Genomic DNA, 21,359 nt, shown 5'->3' with positions numbered 1-21,359 from the left:
AGGCGGCAGCCGCGGGCTCACCCTTATCGAATCATACCTCTGACTCCAACTGAGCTGGATTCAATTCCTTAGTCACATTTTCCCACAAAAAGCCCTACGCCCCAGCCTTCTCCAACTCTGACAGCCATCTTACCCTAGAAGGCTTCGGGGTGGCGCTCACAGGTGACACATAATAGATGCTCATTAATGAGACTCCCCAGCCGGCAAGGCACTGTGATCCAGTTTGTGCTTATCAAAAATCATTGACTGGGTCCTTCAACTCACACTCCTTACTGTTGGGTACAAGTAGAAGGGGCTGGCATTGTGGCGCAGCAGGTTAACCCACCTCCTGCAACACCTGCAGGAACTGGTTCAAGTTGCAGCAGCTGCACTTCTGATCTCGCTCCTTGTTGGTGCCTGTGGGAAAGCAGCTGAAGATGGCCCAAGTGCTTGGGCCCCTGCTGCCCACGTAAGAGACCCAGATGGAGTTCCCCGCTCCTGGCTTCAGCCTGGTCCAACCCCTGGCCACTGCAACCACTTGGGGAGTAAACCAGAAGATGGGATATTCTCTCTCCAACCCTGCCTCTCAAATAAATAAAATATTTTTTAAAAAGGTAAAGAAGCAATATCCCATAGTAATGAACAAAGCTATTTCTCCCCTTTCATTCCCCACAAGAGGAGATCACTTTCAAATTTTGCTCCAATCCTACTTATGGCAAATTGAATTTATTGGTGAAATAACAGAAAAGTTACACATGTGTGTAAGTTTGACATGTTGTAGTTTTCTCAAAATTTCCCAATTGAGGAAAAAATACTTGTATTTTTTAGTTTTATCAACGAATAATCTCAGATTTCATCAGATGAACTCTGATGTTCTTGAGACCAGAGAGGCTGGTCTCAAACCATCCCTATTTAGTCTCCTTTTTTTAAGATTTATTTTATTTGAAAGGCAGAGTTAGGTAGAGATAGAGATAGATAGGTAGGAAGGTAATCTTCCATCTGCTGGTTTACTCCCCAAATGGCCACAACAGCTGGAGCTGGGTTGAGGGTGAAGAAACCCAGATCTCTGTTGGGATCTCCCACGTGGATGGCAAGGGCCCAAGCACTGGGGCCATCTTCCGCTGCTTTCCCAGGTGCATTAGCAGGAAGCTGGATCTGAAGAGGAGCACCCCAGATTTGAATTGGGACTCATATGGGATACTGGCATATGAGTAGCTACACTGGTATAGCTGCTTAACCCACGGAGCCACAATGCCGGCCCTTGCCTCCTCTTAATGCATTTTTACCCAGTTGTTCCCAAACTTGAGCACAAATGACAATCACCTGGGGAACTTGTGAATGTCCCATCAGTAGGCTTGGAAAGAAGCCCAGAATTTGCATTAACAACATGTTCCCAGGTGGTAGTGAGATTGCTGTTTGAGAGACCACTGAAAAGCACAGCTATTTTTCAGCAAAACCGAGTTTTTGTGCAATGTCCCACCCCAAAGCATAAAAGGTAATTAGTCCACGGCACTAGTAAATTTGGAGAACTGAAGGGAGGTGGATGGTGAGAGGAAGCGAGAGGGATTCCTAGGGCAGTGTCTGGCACCAGCTTCATAGGGTCATTCCTAAAGCTGGCAGCAAACATTGCGAGTGCAACCGCTCAGCATCATTGCGCTGTGTTGGGTTCCACCTCCAAGGATTACTGTCATGTTAATGCGAGGCTTCCACTGGTGTTGGGGACTACTCTCTCCAGGAATCAATTAAGAGGCGCTGAAAGCAATGAATGAAAAATTCATTTCAGATGGACATTTCGTCTTAGTTCTCCTTTAATTCTTGATAATCCTGAGAGTAGATACATATTAGTGTACGTGTATGAATACTACAGATTTACTGAACTCGGAGAACCAACTTGCCCAAGATCACCGCGAGATGTAATAAACTGTAAACAGCCAGCGCTGTGGCTCAATAGGCTAGTCCTCCGCCTTACGGCGCCAGCACACTGGGTTCTAGTCCTGGTTGGAGCGCCAGATTCTGTCCCGGTTGCCCCTCTTCCAGGCCAGCTCTCTGCTGTGGCCAGGGAGTGCAGTGGAGGATGGCCCAAGTGCTTGGGCCCTGTACCCCATGGGAGACCAGGAGAAGTACCTGGCTCCTGCCATCGGATCAGCTCAGTGCGCCGGCCGCAGCACACCAGCCGCAGCGGCCATTGGAGGGTGAACCAACGGCAAAAGGAAGACCTTTCTCTCTCTCTCACTCTCCACTCTGCCTGTCAAAAAATAAATAAATAAATAAATAATAAACTGTAAACTGTCTATCCTAGTGCCTACCGCCGGGCACTTAACAAAACCTAAGTTAAAATATAAAAGTAAACATCGAATTCACCCATAAATAAAAGCAAGCTACTACCCCATGTCTTGGATGCAGACGCAAGAGTGCCTCCTATGCTTAGCTTGAAGTTCCCTTGCTCTGCTTTTGCCACGGAAAGTCAACCTCTTAGCAGGAGGACCTCTGAATCGAGGGAATGGTGAGGCCGGCCCTGCAGGGTCTTCATCACAAGACGCATCAGGTCAATTATCTCCCCTGCAGATAACATCTGGATGTTCGCTCTTGTCCTGGAGGTTTCTTATTTTTTTCCCCAGGAACCACCACAGGCCCCCAGCAAGAAGTAAGCACCACCGGACAGACTGGAGATCGTCGTGCCGTCATGGAAATTCCCAAAAGAAAGCAACATCGTCAACGAATCAAAGGAGGGCCTCAAGTACTTCTGACTCACCAAGAATCTGGACACAAGCTCAATCTGCACCTCTCAAGGCCAACTTCCGTCTCGAAGAAGCAAGACTCCCAACCCCTGCAATGGCCTGGGGATGGAGCAGGAGCTGCCCAGCTCCGTGCTCTGTGCTCTGCAATACCTCCGTTCTTCCACCAACTCCAGCATCAGTGATGGACTTGCTACGTGGCAGGAAAGCAGACCTAGTGTTGGAGGTTCTGTAATAATTCCTCCAACGCTCTGGGAGATGTTCTGTCACACAAAGTGGAAACTGAGGTTCCCAAAATACAGCTTGCCCTGGGCTGAGCTCGGATCAGAACCCGGGCTTCTCTGAGTCATGAGGACTCTTCCAAAATTCAACGGAGGGGCAGGCGTTCGACCTGGCAGTTCAGACACCAGTTGAGACGCCCATATTCCACATCTGTGCTGGGCTCTATTCCTGGATCTGGTTCCCGACTCCAGCTTCCTGTCAATGCAAACCTTGGAAGGCATGTCGGGGAAACATTTATAGCTTTTTTGACATGCTGACATCCACTAAAATCAAAATTCTTTTTTTAGGGGCTGGTTTTGTGAAATACTGGGTAAAGCCACCACCTTCGACACCAGCACTCTGCATGGGCATGGATTCATGTCCTGGCTGCTGCACTTCCAATCCAGCTCCCTGCAATGGCCTGAGAAAATCAATGGAAGATGGACCCAGTAATTGGGCCGCTGCCACCCACATAGGAGACTCAGAAGAAGTGTGCGTGCGCTCGCTCGCTCTTCTCTCTCTCCCCTCCCTCTGTCTGTAACTATGCCTCTCAAATATATAAATCTTTAAAAAAATGTTTAGTATCCAACCAAGACATACCAATATGGGATGCAACTATCTTAACTGTCAGGTCAAATACCTGCCCCTAAAGGAGCGTGTGAAGATGAAAATAGCTAGTAAGTAATAACGAATTGTCAGGAATAGTTCTAGGCACTAAAAGTGTATCAGTCTGCATTCAAGAAAATTCCAAGCCCATGGCCAGGGGTGGGGGACCGGCAGGGTAAGACCCCAGATGTACTGGGGCACCTGGCTTGGGCCACCCCAAGTTTCAGGGTACAGAAGACTTCATGGAGTAGGCACTAGAAGGCACTAGAAGGCACTAGAAGGTACTAGAAGGCACTAGAAGGCACTGGAGGAGTCTGCAGAAGACCATGGGAAACTCCTGATGCCTGGCAAGTCAAGTTGCTAGTGCTTCAGGGGTTGCACGAGCCGGAGGGCAGTGCTGGGCAGATGACGAGTAGAAGGATCTACGTGGCCAGGCCTTTAGTGCCTCGCGATGGAGGATACAGCCGTGTCCAGCAGACAGTGTGGAAAGAGTGACAGGTCTGGTGTCTTTAATCACAGAGACTGCATGTGTGGGGTTGGGGTTGAGACAATCAATAACTTATAAAACAATAAGTTATAAAATAAATGTTATATTTTTAAAGTAGATATAAAATAAATGTTATAAAATATAAATAAACATAATAAGTTATAAAATAAGACAATCATAACTTTAAAAATATAGTAAAATAATACTAAAAATGCAAGAACACAGTAGCCACATTTGGGCCAATAATTCTACATGTTCCCTGCCTAGGTCTTCAATATTTTGTTGACCTAAGTGTTTTTTTGTAAATCCATCTCAATCATTCAAATTAACCTATGAAATGATATGAATAGGAAAGAGGCCATCCTGAAACACTAATCCACCGTGGGGGCGTGGTGGTGGTGCTGGGCTTCCGGAGCACGAACGGTCCCTCAGGTTGACCACACAGATGAGCAGAAGTAGCAGGGGCACTGAGAGCTGGGCACACTGAATCTCTGTCCGGAAAACACAGAGCAAGCTCCTTACGATGTGAAAACTAACAACCCGTCTTCACTATTGCATGCATGCAATTCTCAAATAAAAGAGTAGTATCCTGAAAATTTCAAATCAGCTCCAAGATGACACCAACACCTAGAATTTTTTCATTCTGTTTTTCCCCCACTGGCAAAAAATTGATTTAATTTTTGTCATTATTTAATAATTTAATAATTAAGATTATTATTCTTTGATTCTGTGTGTTGGGGAATTTTATGGCAATGAGAGTATAATAATATTTTGGACCTATTTAATAAGGAAAACATTTTTTAAACATTTATTTATTTCAAAGTCAGAGAGAGAAAGAGAGATAGAGATCTTCCATCTGCTGGTTCACTCCGAAAATAGCCACAATGGTTGGGGCTCGACCAGGCCAAAGGCAGAAGTTTCTTCTGGGTCTCCCACGCAGGTGCAGGGTCTCCCAAGCACTTGGGCCATCTTCCACTGCTTTCTGAGGTTCTGAGGCACATTAGCAGAAAGTTGGATTGGAAGTGCAGCAGTTGGGTCTGGAACTGGCACCAGATGGGATGCCAGCCTTGTACACAGCAGCTTTACCTGCTATGCCACAATGCTGGCCCCAGTTAAAACATTATTTTACATGAGATAGGAGGTGGGAATTTATCCTAGAAGTTAATATTCTAGCTAGGGCGCCAGTACCCCATGGGAGAGTGCTTGAATTCAACAAACAGCCCCAGCTCCTGACTCCAGCAGCTTGCAGCCCAGGCAGACCCTGAGGGGTAGCAGATGGTGGTAGAAGTGGATGGGGCAGGCACTGTGGTATAGCTGGTAAAGCCGCCACCTACATCCCACAAGGGCGCCGGTTTGAGTCCCGGCTGCTCCACTTCCGCTCCAGCTCTCTGCTATATGGCCTGGGAAAGCAGTAGAAAATGGCCCAAGTGCTTGGTACCCTGCACTCACTGCACCCGCATGGGAAACCCAGAAAAAGCTCTTGGCTTCGGATTGGCACAGATCCAGCCCCATCGTGGCCACTTGGGGAGTGAACCAGTGTGGCGGGGAGACTTCTCTAACTCTGCCTTTCAAATAAATAAGGAAAGCTTAAGCAGGGTGGGGTGGGGTGGGAGGGTGGGGTGGGTTGTGTGTGTGGCCCTCTTAGGTGGGTAGGTTCACACCATTAAGAAAAAAAGAAGAAGTGGTTGGAGCCCTGCCACTCATGCAGGACTCCTGAACTGTGTTCCCAGCTCCAGGCTTCAGTGGGGAGTACGGGCATTTGGGAGTGAACCCCCAGATAGGAACCAGAGCTTGCTTGTTCTCTCTTCTCTCTGTGTCTCTCTGCCTCTCTCTGCCAAGGAAAAAGACAGAAAAGAGAGAGAGGAAAAAAAAAAAGGAAAAACAAGCACCACAACTCAAGGAAATGTGTGCGTGTGGCAGGCACATGTACTCCAGAAATTCAAACACTCTCATCACTGTACCTTTTAAAGAATAAAAAACTGGCTTGATTTAGTAAGGAGGCATTGACACTGTTCTAAACATAGAAGCAGGTACAGAAAGAATCCAATGTAAGATCTGAAAGCCTTCATTATACAACAGCAAACCCAAGCGTTTGTATGGCTGGGGCCGGGGTGAAAAATATGTGTACACAGCCACTCTCAGCTCCTCAAAATCAAGAACAGGAACTTGCCCACAAATCAATATCAAAAGAAGATGCAGAATTAAAGTAAATGTCATACTGGTTTAAGACAGAAATAATTGAGAGAAACGGGGTGCACATTCTATGTATAATTAACCAAGCTAACTAATCTTGCTTGGCAAACAGACACAGAGCTTGGAATCTGAGCCAAGACAACGGCTCCTGGCACCCTGCCAAAGCTCAATTCCTTCGTCTGGCATCATAAAATGATTTGTCTGTTGTATTTACAACTCCAGAGCCTCTGGATCCAGCTACCCGCTGGGCAGCCCGGCAGATGCCCAACAGAACTATCATTACTGTCAGAACATGTGCCCTGGCCAAGCACTAGAGAAAAGTGACACCCACTTCTTACAGCAAGCTTAGTTAACAGCTACAAAGTGCTGTGACAAAGGACTTCTCGGGTCCGCTTCTGCAATAATTAACAAAAAGAAAAAATAAATAAATGCCCTTCTTCATAGTGCTAGCCTGCAACTTCCTGCTTGGTCCTCAACGGACGTGGATCAAAATGGGATTTAATTGATCCACGGCCACAAAACTGAATCTAACGTGGAGGCTCAGCCAGACTGCACCACCCAGGCCCACTGGGGAGAACCCTCTGAGCTTTCGCCTGGGAAGCACGTGTGAGATGAGCTCTGCCTCATGACGGGTTGGGCAGAACCGCCCCCCACCCCCACCTGCTGCCATGCCAGGTGGCTGTCATTTATGAAACTGGACGTTTGTCTAGCCACACTCAGGGATGAGGGAAGAACTGAACAATTTGGCTTGAGCTGAACGACATCCGAAAGGGAAATTAATCTACCGCACCCAAAAGCTGAAAGCGGAAAGAGGCTACCTAATTCAAGGTGTTTATCAGGATGCTGTTTAAAATTCCCACATAAAATGCTCAATGGAACTGAACTAGCACACCTGGGCCCCATCTACCTGCCGCCCGGGGAAGGGCAGCCAGTATAGGCCCTTCTCTATTGAAGCATCTCTCTCAGGGGTCTGCTCCCAGTGGTCTCTCTCCAGAGAGAAAAATGATTTAACTGCAGAATGATGAGAGATTTGGGGCCGGTGCTGTGGCACAGCAGGTTAAAGCCCTGGCATCCCATATGGGCGCTGGTTCTAGTCCTGGCTGCTTCACTTCTGATCCAGCCCTCTGCTATGGCCTGGGAAAACAGTAGAAGATGGCCCAGGTCCTTGGGCCCCTGCACCTGCATGAGACACCCAGAAGAAGCTCCTGGCTCCCGGCTTCAGATCGGCACAGCTCCAGCCGTTGCAGCCATCTGGGGAGTGAACCAGCAGATGGAAGACCTTTCTCTGTCTCTACCTCTCTTTGTAACTCTGCCTTTCAAATAAATAAAATAAATCTTAAAAAAAAAAAAATGAAGAGGGATCCTTTCTGATACATCTCTACCTCCAAAAACCCTCATTGTTGAAGTCTTGTATGGTTGTGGTCACTTACTTTGGTGGCTTCATTTTAAGTAAATAGAGAGAATGAAGAAAGCCCAAAGAGAAAAATAACACCTAGTGAATGTAAAAAAGCAGGCTTTTTAACCAGGAAACAAGAAAGCAAAGGTGGTGGCACCTACCGTACGGCACTCGGCTCACATTCCGGTGGTTTTATACTTACCTTCCACCCCCCTGCCCCATCCACGTACGGGTCTCAGTGACTTGTCAATGAAGAAGTTAAATTAATATCCGCCCCATCCCACCCTCAATTTCCCACTTCGCTGACAGCAGATAAGGTTGTGGTAGAGTGGCTGGTGGACCAAAACTGAGCAGAAGAAGTTATAAATACACACAGCCCTTTCCTTCTTTGCTCTAAGTGTCACTCAACAAACACACAGAGAGCGACTCGCTTCATTGTCACTGGCGCTGTGTTCTGTTGATGATCTCCTCAGTTGCCTCTCTCCAAAGCTACATTCTTTTTTAATACAAAAGCCTTCATAGGAATTTCTTATATCCTTACAAAAAGATGTTCCAGTGCTCTAAACTCAAGTGTCCCATCCCCTAAGGGACCTTAGTCATGTGCAGATGCCATGTATGGTAGGCAGCCCTCAAACACCTCTTAAGGACCCTGGGAGCCCTATTTGTGACAGAGGATTCCACACACCCTTCCTCCACTGCCCCCAACCAAAGGCGACAGGTCCTTGAGCCACAGTGAGACAACCAGACTTTCTCCTAAACACTGCAGACAGGGAGTGTGAAACCACCCACAGTCTCTGCTCACTTCCACCTCCAGGCTGAAAGTAGTCTTTAGGGAACAGCCTCGGTGAGTCGCACATGGAACAGAAATAACAGGTGGAATGCATGCAGAGGGAAGAAGGAAGGAACACAGAGATGCAAAGGAGCCGGCTACAAAGCTCCAGGAAAGACCCAACCCACCAGCTACTCTGGCTGTTCTGGGCTTTCTGCTTCCTGATTTGGGGCTGCAGGCTTCTGAGAAGGCTGACTGCAATTCCTGCACTTGGGGCCTGATCTTTCCAGTGCACGGGTGCAAGCAGCTTGCAACCAGGATAAGCTCCTGTATTCCCGACACCACGGGAGAAGGGTGGCCCAAAGCTGTTACCGCCCAACCACAGAGGGATAAACCCATCACTGTGCAACGCATTTTCTGTGATTCATCAACGTTTGGCCTTTTCACCGCTCCTGGGTGCTGTTGAAGGGGAGGACAGAGCCAGACGTTCACAGTTAACCCTCATAATGCCATGGCCCAGGGCTGCTCCAATTAGGGACTCTTTAACAACAAACATTGCTTGTGAATACCTTTCCTAAAAATCGCAGTGGGAAAACACTAGCAGAGCACTGCACTTCTGCCTCAAATGCACTCCACGGAGCCACTTCAACATTTGCGGCTTTTTTTTTTAAAGCTTGAGAATTGGACAGGTGGGAACTAAAATATTCTATAATCCCAAAAGTTCGTAGGTTTGTTTATCACTTTATCGCCAACATGGGCGCAATACTCCATGTGGTGAACGCTCCATAAACACTTGGCGAGGCACCAGCATCATGGTGCAGCTGGTTAAGACACCAGTGCCACACCCGTATCCCAGATCCTCTGCTTCCAATCCAGCATCCTGCTAATGTGCCTGGGAAGGCGCAGAAGACTACCCCAGTACCTGGCTCTCTGCTACCCACACAGAAGACCCACATGGAGATCCTGGCTCCTGGCTTCAGCCTGACCCAGCCCTGGTGCTTGTGGCCAGTCGATCAAAGACCTCCCTGTTTCCCTCTGCCTTTCAGATAAACAAACACATTTTATTAAAAAAAAAAAAAAAAAAAAAAAACTTGCTCAATATATGAAGGGATGGAAAGTAGGGGAGCAGAATATAGTTAGAGACACAGACTCCGGAGCTGGAGGGACCTGGGTTAGACTCCCACAATCCCCACTTAGGACCTCCTAACATGGATGAAGTCTCAGAATTCTGCTAAGAGTTTTGTGCAGGCTACCTTAAGCTTCTTTCTCCCCAAAAGCTCTAAGGTGTCATTGTCCCTCATTTTCCACTTGCCTAAGTCCAAGAGGTTAGGAACTGCAAGCCTAAGCCCCTAAAACTCGATGACAAACTGCTTCTTACCACCAGCTTTGGGCATGTGATTTCACCACTCGGTTCGTTTCCAGCTGTGGTGTGGAAGAGGAAGATGTATTTGTCAAATGCTCAGCACAGGGCCAGGCAGAGCCAGCTGCTCCAAGAGATACTACACAGCGAGTCCACAGTGAGCTGCTTCAAAGAGAGGGACTTTCACTCCTATAAATTACACGTTTTCTGGAAAACGGCCATTTGCAAGATCTAGGCAGCCAGAGAAACTCGAGAAAATTATGACCAATATTTACCTTGGATATGGTCTCAAATCTCCAAAAGGGAATCTGAGATAAGAAATCCTTTGCAAGCCTGAAAGCAATGACCATGCTTGAAGTTAGGGGGCGCCATGCCGCTGTATGTTATAGGAAACCACGCCCCCATGGGGCTTCAGCACCCCTGCACCTCTCTCCGACAGAGGAAGCAGATAGATTCTGACCAATAACAACTTTCCTGGCAGGCAGAAGGCCCACCTAATATTTCTTTCTGTACTCTCCCACAACTTCAATTTTAGGTCCGGTATATATTCCTGTTTTTTTCTCAATGCCTTTGCTTCACTGAATTAAAGGGCCTTATTACTTTATTCCACAACTTTTAAAAATCCAGCAGAAAACAAATAGGGTGAAACGTATTCACACACATATGCTCAAGAAATTCTAAAATACCTAAAAAGGGGGCGGGGGCTGACATGGTTGAAACAGGGTGCAGGGAGCTCATCCTATTAGCTTCTCTACACTACGGGTGCTTGAAAATTCCCTCGATAGAAAGTTACAAACACATTCCCAAGTAGCCATGCAAATTCTACCTTTAAAAAATGTTTTTGCCAAAAACCTGGTTGAAGTGTTCTATGAAGCAACACCACATCAAGGACTTGGCTGAGGGAAGAAACACAAGAGGTGAAAAGGGTAAATGAAGGCAGCAGTCACAGGAGTCATGTAGAACTGGCGAACCCACCTGTGGAAATGGGTCTCTACCATGCTACAGGAACCAGCTTCCAGCAAGAAACTCGTGGCCACAAGACATCACTAAGACTTCTTCATACAAGGACAGAAATTTTTTTTTCTTTACTATTTTCTCAAATCTGGTTTGCATTTGGTTCTAATTGGCCAGGGAATACCCTAATCCACAGGTGATTTTTCTCCAGGGCAGGGATGAAGGCCTTTGCGCCCAAACCGCCCCAGCGAATCTGGAAATCTAGGTACGCGCAGTGCACCTTCAGCAGACAAGACCGGTCACCTTCGGACAGGGGTAAGTGGAGTTGTTTTCCACCCAGAAGATAACCCATAGCCGAATACTCCTATCTCGCAGTCATTTTTCCTTTCCCTAACTTACACTGTGCTTTTCATTCCATGTGAGTTCATTCTAGTTTGGAACCCTCACCCTATGCACTAACTTGAAGCTAAATAAAACCCTTTAACCTTCAAATACGCAAGTGACCTGATTTTACCAATTAATTCTGACCTCCCCCAGAGCAAATTCTGTTCCTAGAATTCCAGAGGAGAAATTTCTAACACCTGAGTTTAAACAAAACCTTTAAAAAAGGAAAAAGAAAAAACTGTTAAAAAGCCATCTGCTCTTGGGTTGAAGCTAGGAGGGCCTAGCAACAACTGAGGCTAAGCCCCCTGCCCCACCCCAGGAGACCAGGAAGGTCACTTGGTATAAAAACAAGCCTAACCTAAAGAAAAATGACTTTCTAATCCACCACCAAGACGATAGGAGCGGAGTAAAGAAACACTCTGACGTCGGCCTCTCCACAGTGCGATTTGTGGTGGATTTTTCCCAAATCAAAGTAAAATTTAGAAAGCAGCATTTTCTTCGAAGATGCTATTCCGTTGCTCCTGGATTGAAAGGTACACAGCAGTCTGGCTCCCTGCTCCATGCACACCCCTCGACCCTTGGCTTCCCACGCCCGTGCCGTCCTGGCAAACTGCCCTGTTACTAAGAGTGCTCCTCTCTGTGGGCCAGATGAGACAACACTGCTTCCTTTTATCACTGGACCTATCTCAGATTGAGAAACACTATGTGTGTTGTCCAAAGAATGGTGGTACCTGGGTGAATGTTCCTCTTCCCTCCCCCTCCGGTGCTAGTCTACTCCGCCTCACTTGTTTTCAGGAAACGTGTTCCACAATTTCGCGTGTCTCTTTCCAGACCACTCTACAAGTGCAAATCACTCAGAACTGCCAGTGGAAAACTGGCTGGACTGGCAACTGAAGGAGACGGAGCAACAATTCTATCCCAAAGGAACACGCTTGCACCAACATCATGGTGAGGGTTCCCATATTTCTGCCCATCTACCTATACCTGTTTCCAAGATAAATTACCAACCAGGGAGTCACTTCCGGCTCTGTGAACAAAAACATGCTTTCTTTCCGGAGGCACTTGACCCCTCTCTCAGGAGCACTGAACTGTTTGTGTTAAGAGGATTTTGCCATCAAACCATAGTCGGGGAAAGGAAGGTGGTGGCTTGCGGTTAGCACAAGGAGAGAATTTCCAGACAAGCAGATGGTCCGTCCGACAGTACGCCTGTCCAAGAAGTCAAGGGCAGCCCTGCGAAGCGAAGAGTTTAGACCGTACACTTGTCCTAGTCTTTCGTCCCACCTTCCCACACCTGCCACGCTCCGCAAAGCAACCGCCACACTGCAAAACACAGCTGTTTTGTTTCTCTAAGAATCCCATCAGCCTACAACGAAGGGCAATCGTGGGTGTGTCCAGGTGTGTCTCAGGTCAAACACAACGTTCCCAACATCCTTTCCTGTCTGGATTTCGGAGCACCTCTGTGCCTTAAAATCGGACCCAAAGCCCCAGCTGCTCGGGCTTGTATCACCAAGAGCAGCCACTATTAACAGCCTCTTAACGCGGACTTTCGCACAGAGGAGCTGGACGGGGTTGGGAGTCAAGGCCGGGTGGAGGGGCCAGAAAGGAACCCGGCTGACTTCTGGGATGAACCCCGAAGTTCGCGCGCAGCCCGGCGAAGGCGACGGACAGCTCACTCCGGCTGCCCCCCGCGCCCGCGCGCCTCCTACCTTGGACCTCTCCTTGACGTAGTATTTGCCCAGGCGGCTTCCGCAGTACAGGACCAGCCTGTCGATGAGGGACAGGAGGAAGCTGATGGCCTCGCAGCCCTTCTCGTTGCCCCCGATCCACGTGATCTGGTCGCCGCGCAGGTGCCGCTTGGAGACGCCGGAACGCGGCCCGGCCAGCTGGCCGTCCCGCAGGGCCCCTTCACGGTGCAGCTGCTTCACGCGCTCCAGCACGCAGTTGCCCACCACCTCGCCCAGGAAGTTGTCCAGGTAGCAGAAGCCCACCTCGTGCAGGCAAGGCACGATGTAATCCACGGCAATTTTCTCCAGATCCTGGCTCATGATGTGTGACAGGGGCATCTCGCCCGCAGGACGCAGGGCAGGGACACCCCACGTGCGCACGGGGAGCGGGGAGCGACCCGCCGCAGCGCCCAGCGGAGGCGCAGCGAGCGGAGCGCTGGGTTCAGGAACCTGCGGCGGGCACTGTCCGGGAGCCACCGCGCCACCGAGCCACCGCGCCACCGCGGCACCCAAGGGCAAGGGAAAGTTGTCCGCAACTCGGGCAGGAAGGGCTCGCCGTTCAGGGGCCAGCCCGAGTTGTGCGGGGCTCCGCGAACCAGTGCTGGACTGGCCCAGAGAGGAGTCCGAGGGCCCCTTTTGAGGATGCGGAGCCACCACTGCGGCGGCGGAGGCGGCGGCAGCGGCCTGTGGCTGGGAGCGGCTGAGGTCCGGCCCATGAACCGGCGGACTCGACGCGTCACGGGCCCCGCCCCGGGCCCACCCCGGCCCCGCCTAGTCCCCGCCCAGGGACCGCCCCCGCTCCGCCCTCCCCGACCCCGCCCATTGCCCCGCCGGGGCTGCCCCGCCGCCAGGGATCCCGAAGAGCCGGTCGCCAGTCTCACTTGTTTGTGAGCTGGAAATTTTCCAATGCTCTCTATTTGCATAGTGTTTTGCATGAAATCCTAAAACAAAAGTGAAAACCTGGATCCGCACTCTTACGAGTGAATGAAATTAGGAGCGCGGGGTATTGCCACGGTCCGTGCTGGCCACCGCACAGGCTTTTGAGCAAAATAACAAACGCAGCAACAAAGGCTCATAGGTTCTACGGTGGTCTCGTTCTTGCCCTCCCAAGTGCCTTTCCTTCTTCCTTCTCCTTGGCTCTGACACGAGCCAGCGGGCTCAAGCCGCCGGGCGGGAGGAGCGCAGTTGTAGCTAGCATGAACACAGTAGCATGGTCCCTTAGCTCCTACTCTGTGCTCAACTTAGAGGGATGTGGCCAATGAAGAATCGCCGAGCCATAGCCGATCAGGCACAGCAAATACTGCATTCTGCTTTGCTGGGTGTCTCCATCCACTTACCTTCCACGGTTTTAGTAAAACACGATGTTCTGAAATTCTACCTGCAAAATCAGTGACACAGCTATGTAATATATGGGCATATTCCTCGCCCTGTCCCCCAAGTCCCTCTTCTTTCTCCACATGCAGTTGTATCCCCACGCCAGGGAGAGAGGGACAGACACAACCGTAAGTTGTCGTAGTGGCCCACAGATTAGCTAACTGCATTGTGGGTTTTTTGACCCTGTCCTACTGAGCACTAGAAATCAGAATGGGTGTGTGTGTGTGTGTGTGTGTGTGTGAAGGGGAGACACATATATTGCATGGAAAGCCATGTCCATATTTTTGGTTTCACCTTAGTGTGAGCTTGGCTTCTTCACTGCACAACAGAAGGAACTGGCTTTTCGGGTATCGTGATTGTGTGCACAGTGTCCTGCAATTCTGTCACTTTTTCTCCTTCGTCCTGGCCTCTGCGGGAAGAAACGCAGTGAGGGCACAGGGAGAGGCTTAGGGGTGTTCTGGGAGGAGCTGTCAGCGTACAGGGTTTAAGAAACTTTGGTGAAACTTCTCACACTGAAAGGAAGTCCTCTGCCAAGTCGCTGAGTAGCTGACACTCCTGGTATGAATGGTCAGCAGGAGGCGCCACTCCTCGGAAGCTTAAATGGGTCAGTGCTCAAGGAGCTGTCACCTAAAATTCCAGGGCAGGCGCCCATCATCCTCCATCCTCCATCCACCCCTGGTATGTGATAGGTGCCTCATAAATGCTTACTGGGATCCTGAGCCATGGCAGCCTCATCACGGGATTCTGGACTGGAAGTCTACATGGAAGAGTGACTGGGAACTTCCCCCCAGAGAATTCACTCCAAGAGAATGTCAGGCAGGTGCGGGTGGCCCTGAAGCAAACCTTAGCAGCCAGAGCAGACAGAAATTCTGCAAGGGCGTTTGTCTCCTGGCTGTGTCTGCCCATCCAGCCGTGGTGGATGTTTGAGTCCTGGACACAGAGACTTAAAGTGAGAACCGGAGCACTGTTCACTTGCAGCAAGGAGTGAAAGGCTTTCCACTTCTGTTTGGCACACTCCCCTCACCCTTCATCAGCAGCGATGGCTCTGGCCCCTCGGCTCATCTCCTCTGGGGGATCTAGGGGTAACTGAGTGATGGGCTGATGCCTGGACTGAGGTGGCCTGACTGTGGGCCCTGATGGGCAGTGGCTGGTGGTCTTTGGAGCTTTGGAATGTGTGTGGACCCCAGAAGTACTCATCGAAATCCCTGAAAAGGGCCAGAATTAAAAAGGGGAGAAATGACAGATAACCCGCAGTCACTGCTGAAATCTTTCTAACTGAAGATTCTTTGTCAATCTGACTGATACTCCCAGGAATAATTATAAGGGAACTTACAAACGACCAGAAACCTGAAGTAGATAGTAGAGTGAGTAGTGGTTAGAAAAATACAGAAAAGTATACACCCACGTTCCAGAATGAACAGGTTAACCCAGGATGGGGCTGAGCGTTCAGTGCAGCCGATCAACCACCACTTGGGACCCCATATCCACGGCAGAGTGCCTGCTTCGAGTCCCTGAGCCTCCACCGACAACCCAGCTTCCTGCTAATGATGGCTCATGTGACGGCTCAGTACCTGGGGCTCTGCCGCCCATGTGGGAAACCTGGATTGAGCTCCAGGCTCCTGCATTCATCTTGGACCAACTCTGGCTGTTGCAGGCTCTTGGGTAGTGACCTACAGGTGGAAAATTTCTCTTTCTCTCTGCTTTTCAAAAAAAAAAGTATTTAAATCCTAGGACTGAATGCATCTGGCTTAATATTGAAATGACTTTAGAGAAATAACTTTAGAGAAAAATTATGACAAGTCTAGTTACATCTAAAGCAACAGTCAAAACAAATTCTGGTGACTGACTGGTGGTCTTAAGCAGTTCTAGATTACTTTGATTGCAAATTGGGGCAGTTCAGAAAGGAATTCGATCCCTTGGTGCCATCCCTGCCTGGGAAGGACGCTTATTAATCATTCAAGGATCTTCCAGTAGGCTCAGCCTACCAGCACTGCCACAGGAACCAGAGACACCGTGAGTGGCAAAAATCACAGTGTGTGATTGCACAGAGGGGTGCAGACAGGCTGGAGCCCAGCACGGGCTCTGAGTGTGAGCATCAGAGAGGCAAAACCCAAGCCAGCTGTTAGTGTACATTTGCCTTAGCTCCTTGTTCATTAGGTTGTGTATTCTAATAATGACCAGTAAGACACTTTTTGCACACTGATAACTGAAACAAATTCATTTCCCTGTCATTTCATTACAACATGGATTCCAGTGTGCATCTGCACTCCAGATGCACTCATACTCAAGCCTGTGGAGGAGAGGGGATTGTTGAATTTCTTTCCCGCGGAATTCGGACCAGAAGGGATCTTAGTTGTCCAATTTCCTCGTCCTATGGATGGTGGAACCAAGGCCTGCAGGGGTTGGACACTAGTGACTTTCCCAAGTAAGAAACGTGGCTAAGCAGAAGAAGCCTCTGCCTTCTCAACTGGAACAGTGACACCATCCTCACTCTCCTATTCAGGGAATTTTGTTAATGAGGTCACACTCACAAAACATAAAATTAACCATTTCAGGGTAAATGGTTCAGCAGCATTCAGTGCATTCACAGTGTTGTGCAGCCACCACCCCACTTCCAAAGCATTTTCACCACCCCAAAGGAAATCCTGTCCCTGAGAAGCAGTTACTCCCCATTCCACTCTCCCAGCCCCGAGAGCCACTGACAACCTTCCTGTCTCCATGGACTGGCCGATTCTGCAAATGTTCTACAAATAGAATCATTTGATCGATGATCTTGGCTGCCTGTCTTCTTTCACCTAGTGTAGTGTTTTCCAGGCTCACCCACATTATACGTCAGCTTCATTTCTTTTCCCGGCTGTATAGTATGCTATTGAGTGAATTGTTTATCAATTCATCAGCTAATGGATATTTGGATTGTTCCCATTTTTTGGCTACTGGGATAGTGCTACTGTGAACATGCATATGTACAGATATGAGTACCTGTTTTTAATTCTTTTGGGTCCACACCCATGAGTGGAATTTTTAGATGGCAAATTTAACTTTTAAAAAAAAAGGATTTATTTATTTATTTGAAAGGCAGAGTTACAGAGAGAGGGAGAGATGGAGAGCGAGGGAGAGAGAGAGATCTACCATCTATATGCTGATTCACTGTCCCCAACAGTTGCAATGGCTAGGGCTAGATTAGTCTGAAGCCAGGAGCCAGGAACTCCATCCCCGTGTGGGTGGCAGGAGAGTAAGTACTTGGGCCATCTTCTCTTCTTTCTCAGGCACATTAGCAAGAAACTGGATCAGAAGCAGTGAAGCATCCTGGACTCTAACAGGTGCTCTATGGGATGCCAGCTTAACCTGCTGTGCCACAATACCAATCCCTATGTTTAACTTTTTGAGGAACTCCCAAACTGTTTACAACAGCTATATTGTCTTACTCTAAAAATATTTGAGATTTCCATCAGATGTTATGTTATTTCTGAAGATTACACTCTATATTTCTTCTGTCCTGTCAAAAATTCTGCCATCCTGAGGTTTCTTCCACCCTAAATGGTACCCGAATATTCTGTTTTGTGTTTTTGTCATACCACATCACCAGGAGATTTATCATCATATTACGTGATATCAGTGTGGACAAGGGTAATCTTATTTATTGGTTAATCAGGTGCTTGCAACATTTGGTGCTCTGCAAAAACTTTTACAAATATTGTGTCAAATAATTCTTGTAACAACACCAAGAAATAGGTACTACTCCTATTCCTCATTGGGAAGAGAACAAAAATGTGACATAGAAAAGCTAAGGACCTTGTCTAAGGTCACACTGAGGGAGTATACCAAGGCAACACCAAATCTAAGTGACTGCAGTGTAGTAAGATCAACGATAAGAATCATCTGGTTCCATTTGTCTAGCAAAGGAATGATTTTGCCCTTAAAGTATTCCTTTTAATTGTGATTCTTAATTAAAACATTTACCTGTGATGACAAAATGTTAATTATTGGTTTCTTTCTGATACCAGGTACTGAACAGACATAAATAAACTTACCATAAACTACTTAGTTGACTTCATGAAGAGTCATTTTCTAAACAAAAAATTGGGATTTGCTCCATTGCAACTATGGCCCAGGGTTTCCAGGAATCAAACATAAAGTCAGTGATTTATAGGTCTGTCAAGAGCAGGTGGTAATGAACTAGTCTGCTGGGGTGATGGTTCACCCATCAGGACACAGGAAGTAAGTTCATCTCAATGGAGCAGGTTAAACAAGAAGAGAGTGCCCGGGCTGAATTTACGGGCTTAGCTCCATGGTACAAATCGGCGTTAGAGAAGGAAGCAACTGATTACGCCCCTTTCCCTGTGGAGTCAAAGCCATCTAACTGCCTCCCAGGTCTCAGAGGATGGCAAAGGCAGTGACTGTCTGTTTCCCCAGTTCCTCGCTGTTTCTCAGCACACAGACAAGTTTCAGTTCCTCTCCATTGCTCTTTGAAAATTCTGGCCGTGTGTATTTCTGGGAAGTGTGACATATTAGGAACATTCATTAATATCTTCCAATTCAACTCTCGTTTAAGCCGAAGATGTCTAAAAAGCATTTTCATCAATCATAAAAATACAGCAGTGTCAAATTTGAAGATGGAGTGCTTTTAGGAACTGTTTGGTTTAATTTGATGATGGCTTTTCTAGCGGTGTTCCTAGTCATTAGAATTTTACCTCACATTGTGTCTTTTTTAGAATAAATTTTGCAATTTAGGATGGTTTTAAATTTATAGGAAAGTTATGAAGGTTTATACACAACTTTCCATATTACCCAAGCCTGGTTTCTCCTCTTTTTAGCACCTGGCATTAATATGATGCATTTGTCATCATTTGTGAACCAATAGTGAAAACTGATTATTAAGTAAATTCCTGATTTGATTCTGATTTCCTTCACCTTCATTAATGTCCTTTTTTCTTTTGCAGGCTCTTGTTGAAATCTGTGCACAAGTTGAAATGAGTTCATCCCAAGTCAATCTTCCCAACCCTGTAGCTCCTACCGAAACCAGTTCTAAGATCCCCAGAGAAAACAGGAATGGTTACCTACAGAACTCCACCTCTTCCCTTCCGAACAGCGCATTCCAGCAGTTGAGTATGGGTGGCACCACTGGGAAGCGTTCTCAATCCGGAGGGGTCAGGTGGCTGGCCATGCCTGTCCCTTTCCTGGCCTAGGAGGTGGCGTAAGGGAGCAGCAGGCTCCCCGGGGTACCGGGCTTCACTGTTCTACCGGAGCTCTTGGCTTTGTGCACCTGCTCACCCATGCCTTCACTCTACAGGGAGAGCCTCATGGCTCTAAGGCACCCATCAGAATCATCTAGCATCTATTGAAACACAGACTGCCAAGCTCCGTTTGCATTTCTGACATCCCCAGGAACTGCTTCCACTGGTCTGGAACTACACTTGGAGAGTCACTGTTCTTTAGCCAGTCAATTCTTCACATCACCCTGGCAATGCTGGTGGTTAAGGGGTGGGCAGATGACCTACACCAGCCAAACCAAGGGGCTCAACACCCTGGGTGTACATTAGAATCCCTTGGGAGCTCTAGAAATGGTCCAGAGCTGGGCCCCACTCCAGATTAATAAATTAAAATTTCTACAGAGAAGATCTAGGTATGGACAATTAAAAACAGAATAATCATTAGTACACAATAAATAATTAAATACAATAACGGCAAAAAGTGAATAAAGCACCCTGGAGAGTTTCATGGGCAGCAGCACAGGGAACCTCTGCTCTGCTTGGACTGAAGAATTCATGCTGGAGGGAGTCCCCCCTGCTGGACACCGAGAAAGGAAAGAGGCAACCCCGGGCGTCCAGTGGCTGTCTCACCCCCAGAAAGGGAGCCAGCCCCAGGACAAAGCCAGCACGGAGGAGGGCAAAACAGAGAGGTATTAGGAGAACTCGGGACCTTCATGACATCATGGGGCTGCTTATCTTACAGGTCCTGGAGCCTGCCCTGCCTCTGGACTTCCAGTTATGCGAGATAATACATGTCCTCATGGTGAAGGCTAGTCAGGTCATTTTCCAGGTACTCGCAGTCCAAAGCGTTCTAACAGACCAGACCAGAGAAACGGGTGCTCACTCTGTAGCCACTGATCAACAGCCAGCCTCCACCCTCAAGGACCCCGCCATGCCTGGGGACCGCTTTCCTGGCCAGAATGAAGTCCGATTCGGTAGAGAACAGACAGGGGCAGCAGGATGGTTGTGGGGCAAGTTCCTCTCCATCTCCACACTGCATGTTTCCAGCTCTGAAGTTAGATTAAGAGGATTCTCTTCTCCCTAGCACAGGAAGTGAACAGGTTAGGGAACCACGCGCCATTTTACCTGCTGCTTACAAGTGTTTCTTGGCCAGCACCATGGCTCACTTGGCTAATCCTCTGCCTGTGGCGCTGGCACTCCGGGTTCTAGGCCCAGTTGGGGCGCCGGATTCTGTCCCAGTTGCGCCTCTTCCATTCCAGCTCTCTGCTGTGGCCTGGGAAGACAGTGGAAGATGGCCCAAGTGCTTGGGCCCTGTACCCACATAGGAGACCAGGAGAAAGCGCCTGGCCCCTGGCTTCGGTCGGCGCAGTACGCCAGCCATAGTAGCCATTTGGGAGGTGAACCAACAGAAGGAAGACCTTTCTCTCTGTCCTCTCTCTCTAACTCTGCCTGTCAAAAAAAAAAAAAAAAAAAAAAGTGTTCGTTTTCTTCTTCTACTTACCCAAGCAAACAATGTCTTTCTAATCTAATGGGAGGTTGCAATCATATTATTTACAAACTGTTTTCTTTTTTTAAGGGTTATTTATTTATTTTGAAAGTCAGGGGCTGGCGCTGTAGCACAGTGGGTTAAAGCCCCAGCCTGCAGCATTGGCATCCCTATGGGCTCTGGCTCCAGTCCCAGCACTCCACTTCTGATCCAGCTCTCTGCTATGGCCTGGGAAAGCAGTGGAAGATGGCCCAAGTCCTTGGGCTCCTGCACCCATGTGGGAGACCTGGAAGAAGTTCCTGGCTCCTGGCTTTGGATCAGCTCAGTTTTGGCTGTTGCGGTCATTTGAGGAGTAAACCAGCAGATGGAAGATCTCTCTCTGGCTCTACCTCTCTCTAACTCTTTCAAATAAATAAAATATTAAGAAAGAAAGAGAGAGAG

General features: G+C 48.3%; 1 protein-coding gene across 4 annotated transcripts in view; it reads right to left on the bottom strand.

The window, feature by feature from the left end:
• The window catches only part of EGLN3 (egl-9 family hypoxia inducible factor 3), a 151,941-nt gene that overhangs the window by 15,726 nt on the left and 114,856 nt on the right, over positions 1 to 21,359 (bottom strand). Inside the window, exons 1-2 of one of the 4 annotated variants that reach the window (XM_051822757.3) lie at positions 13,358 to 13,598; positions 12,831 to 13,310 (exon numbers count right to left, since the gene is read on the bottom strand). The exons of 1 other annotated variant lie outside the window; for it this stretch is intronic. In XM_051822757.3, the coding sequence (XP_051678717.1) occupies positions 12,831 to 13,310; positions 13,358 to 13,564 (687 nt within the window). In that variant the 5' untranslated portion in view covers positions 13,565 to 13,598. Of the gene's footprint in view, positions 1 to 133; positions 287 to 12,830; positions 13,599 to 21,359 lie in introns of those variants that run through there. 2 more of the 4 variants (XM_051822756.3, XM_089309794.1) reach the window with 2 other exon arrangements.

Source organism: Oryctolagus cuniculus, chromosome 12, assembly GCF_051225735.1.
Source record: "Oryctolagus cuniculus isolate XC-2025 breed Fujian yellow rabbit chromosome 12, ASM5122573v1, whole genome shotgun sequence".
Classification (NCBI taxonomy): Eukaryota; Metazoa; Chordata; class Mammalia; order Lagomorpha; family Leporidae; genus Oryctolagus; species Oryctolagus cuniculus.
The sequence above is the reverse complement of the archived record's forward strand: the minus strand, read 5'-3'. Positions and strand labels throughout refer to the sequence as shown.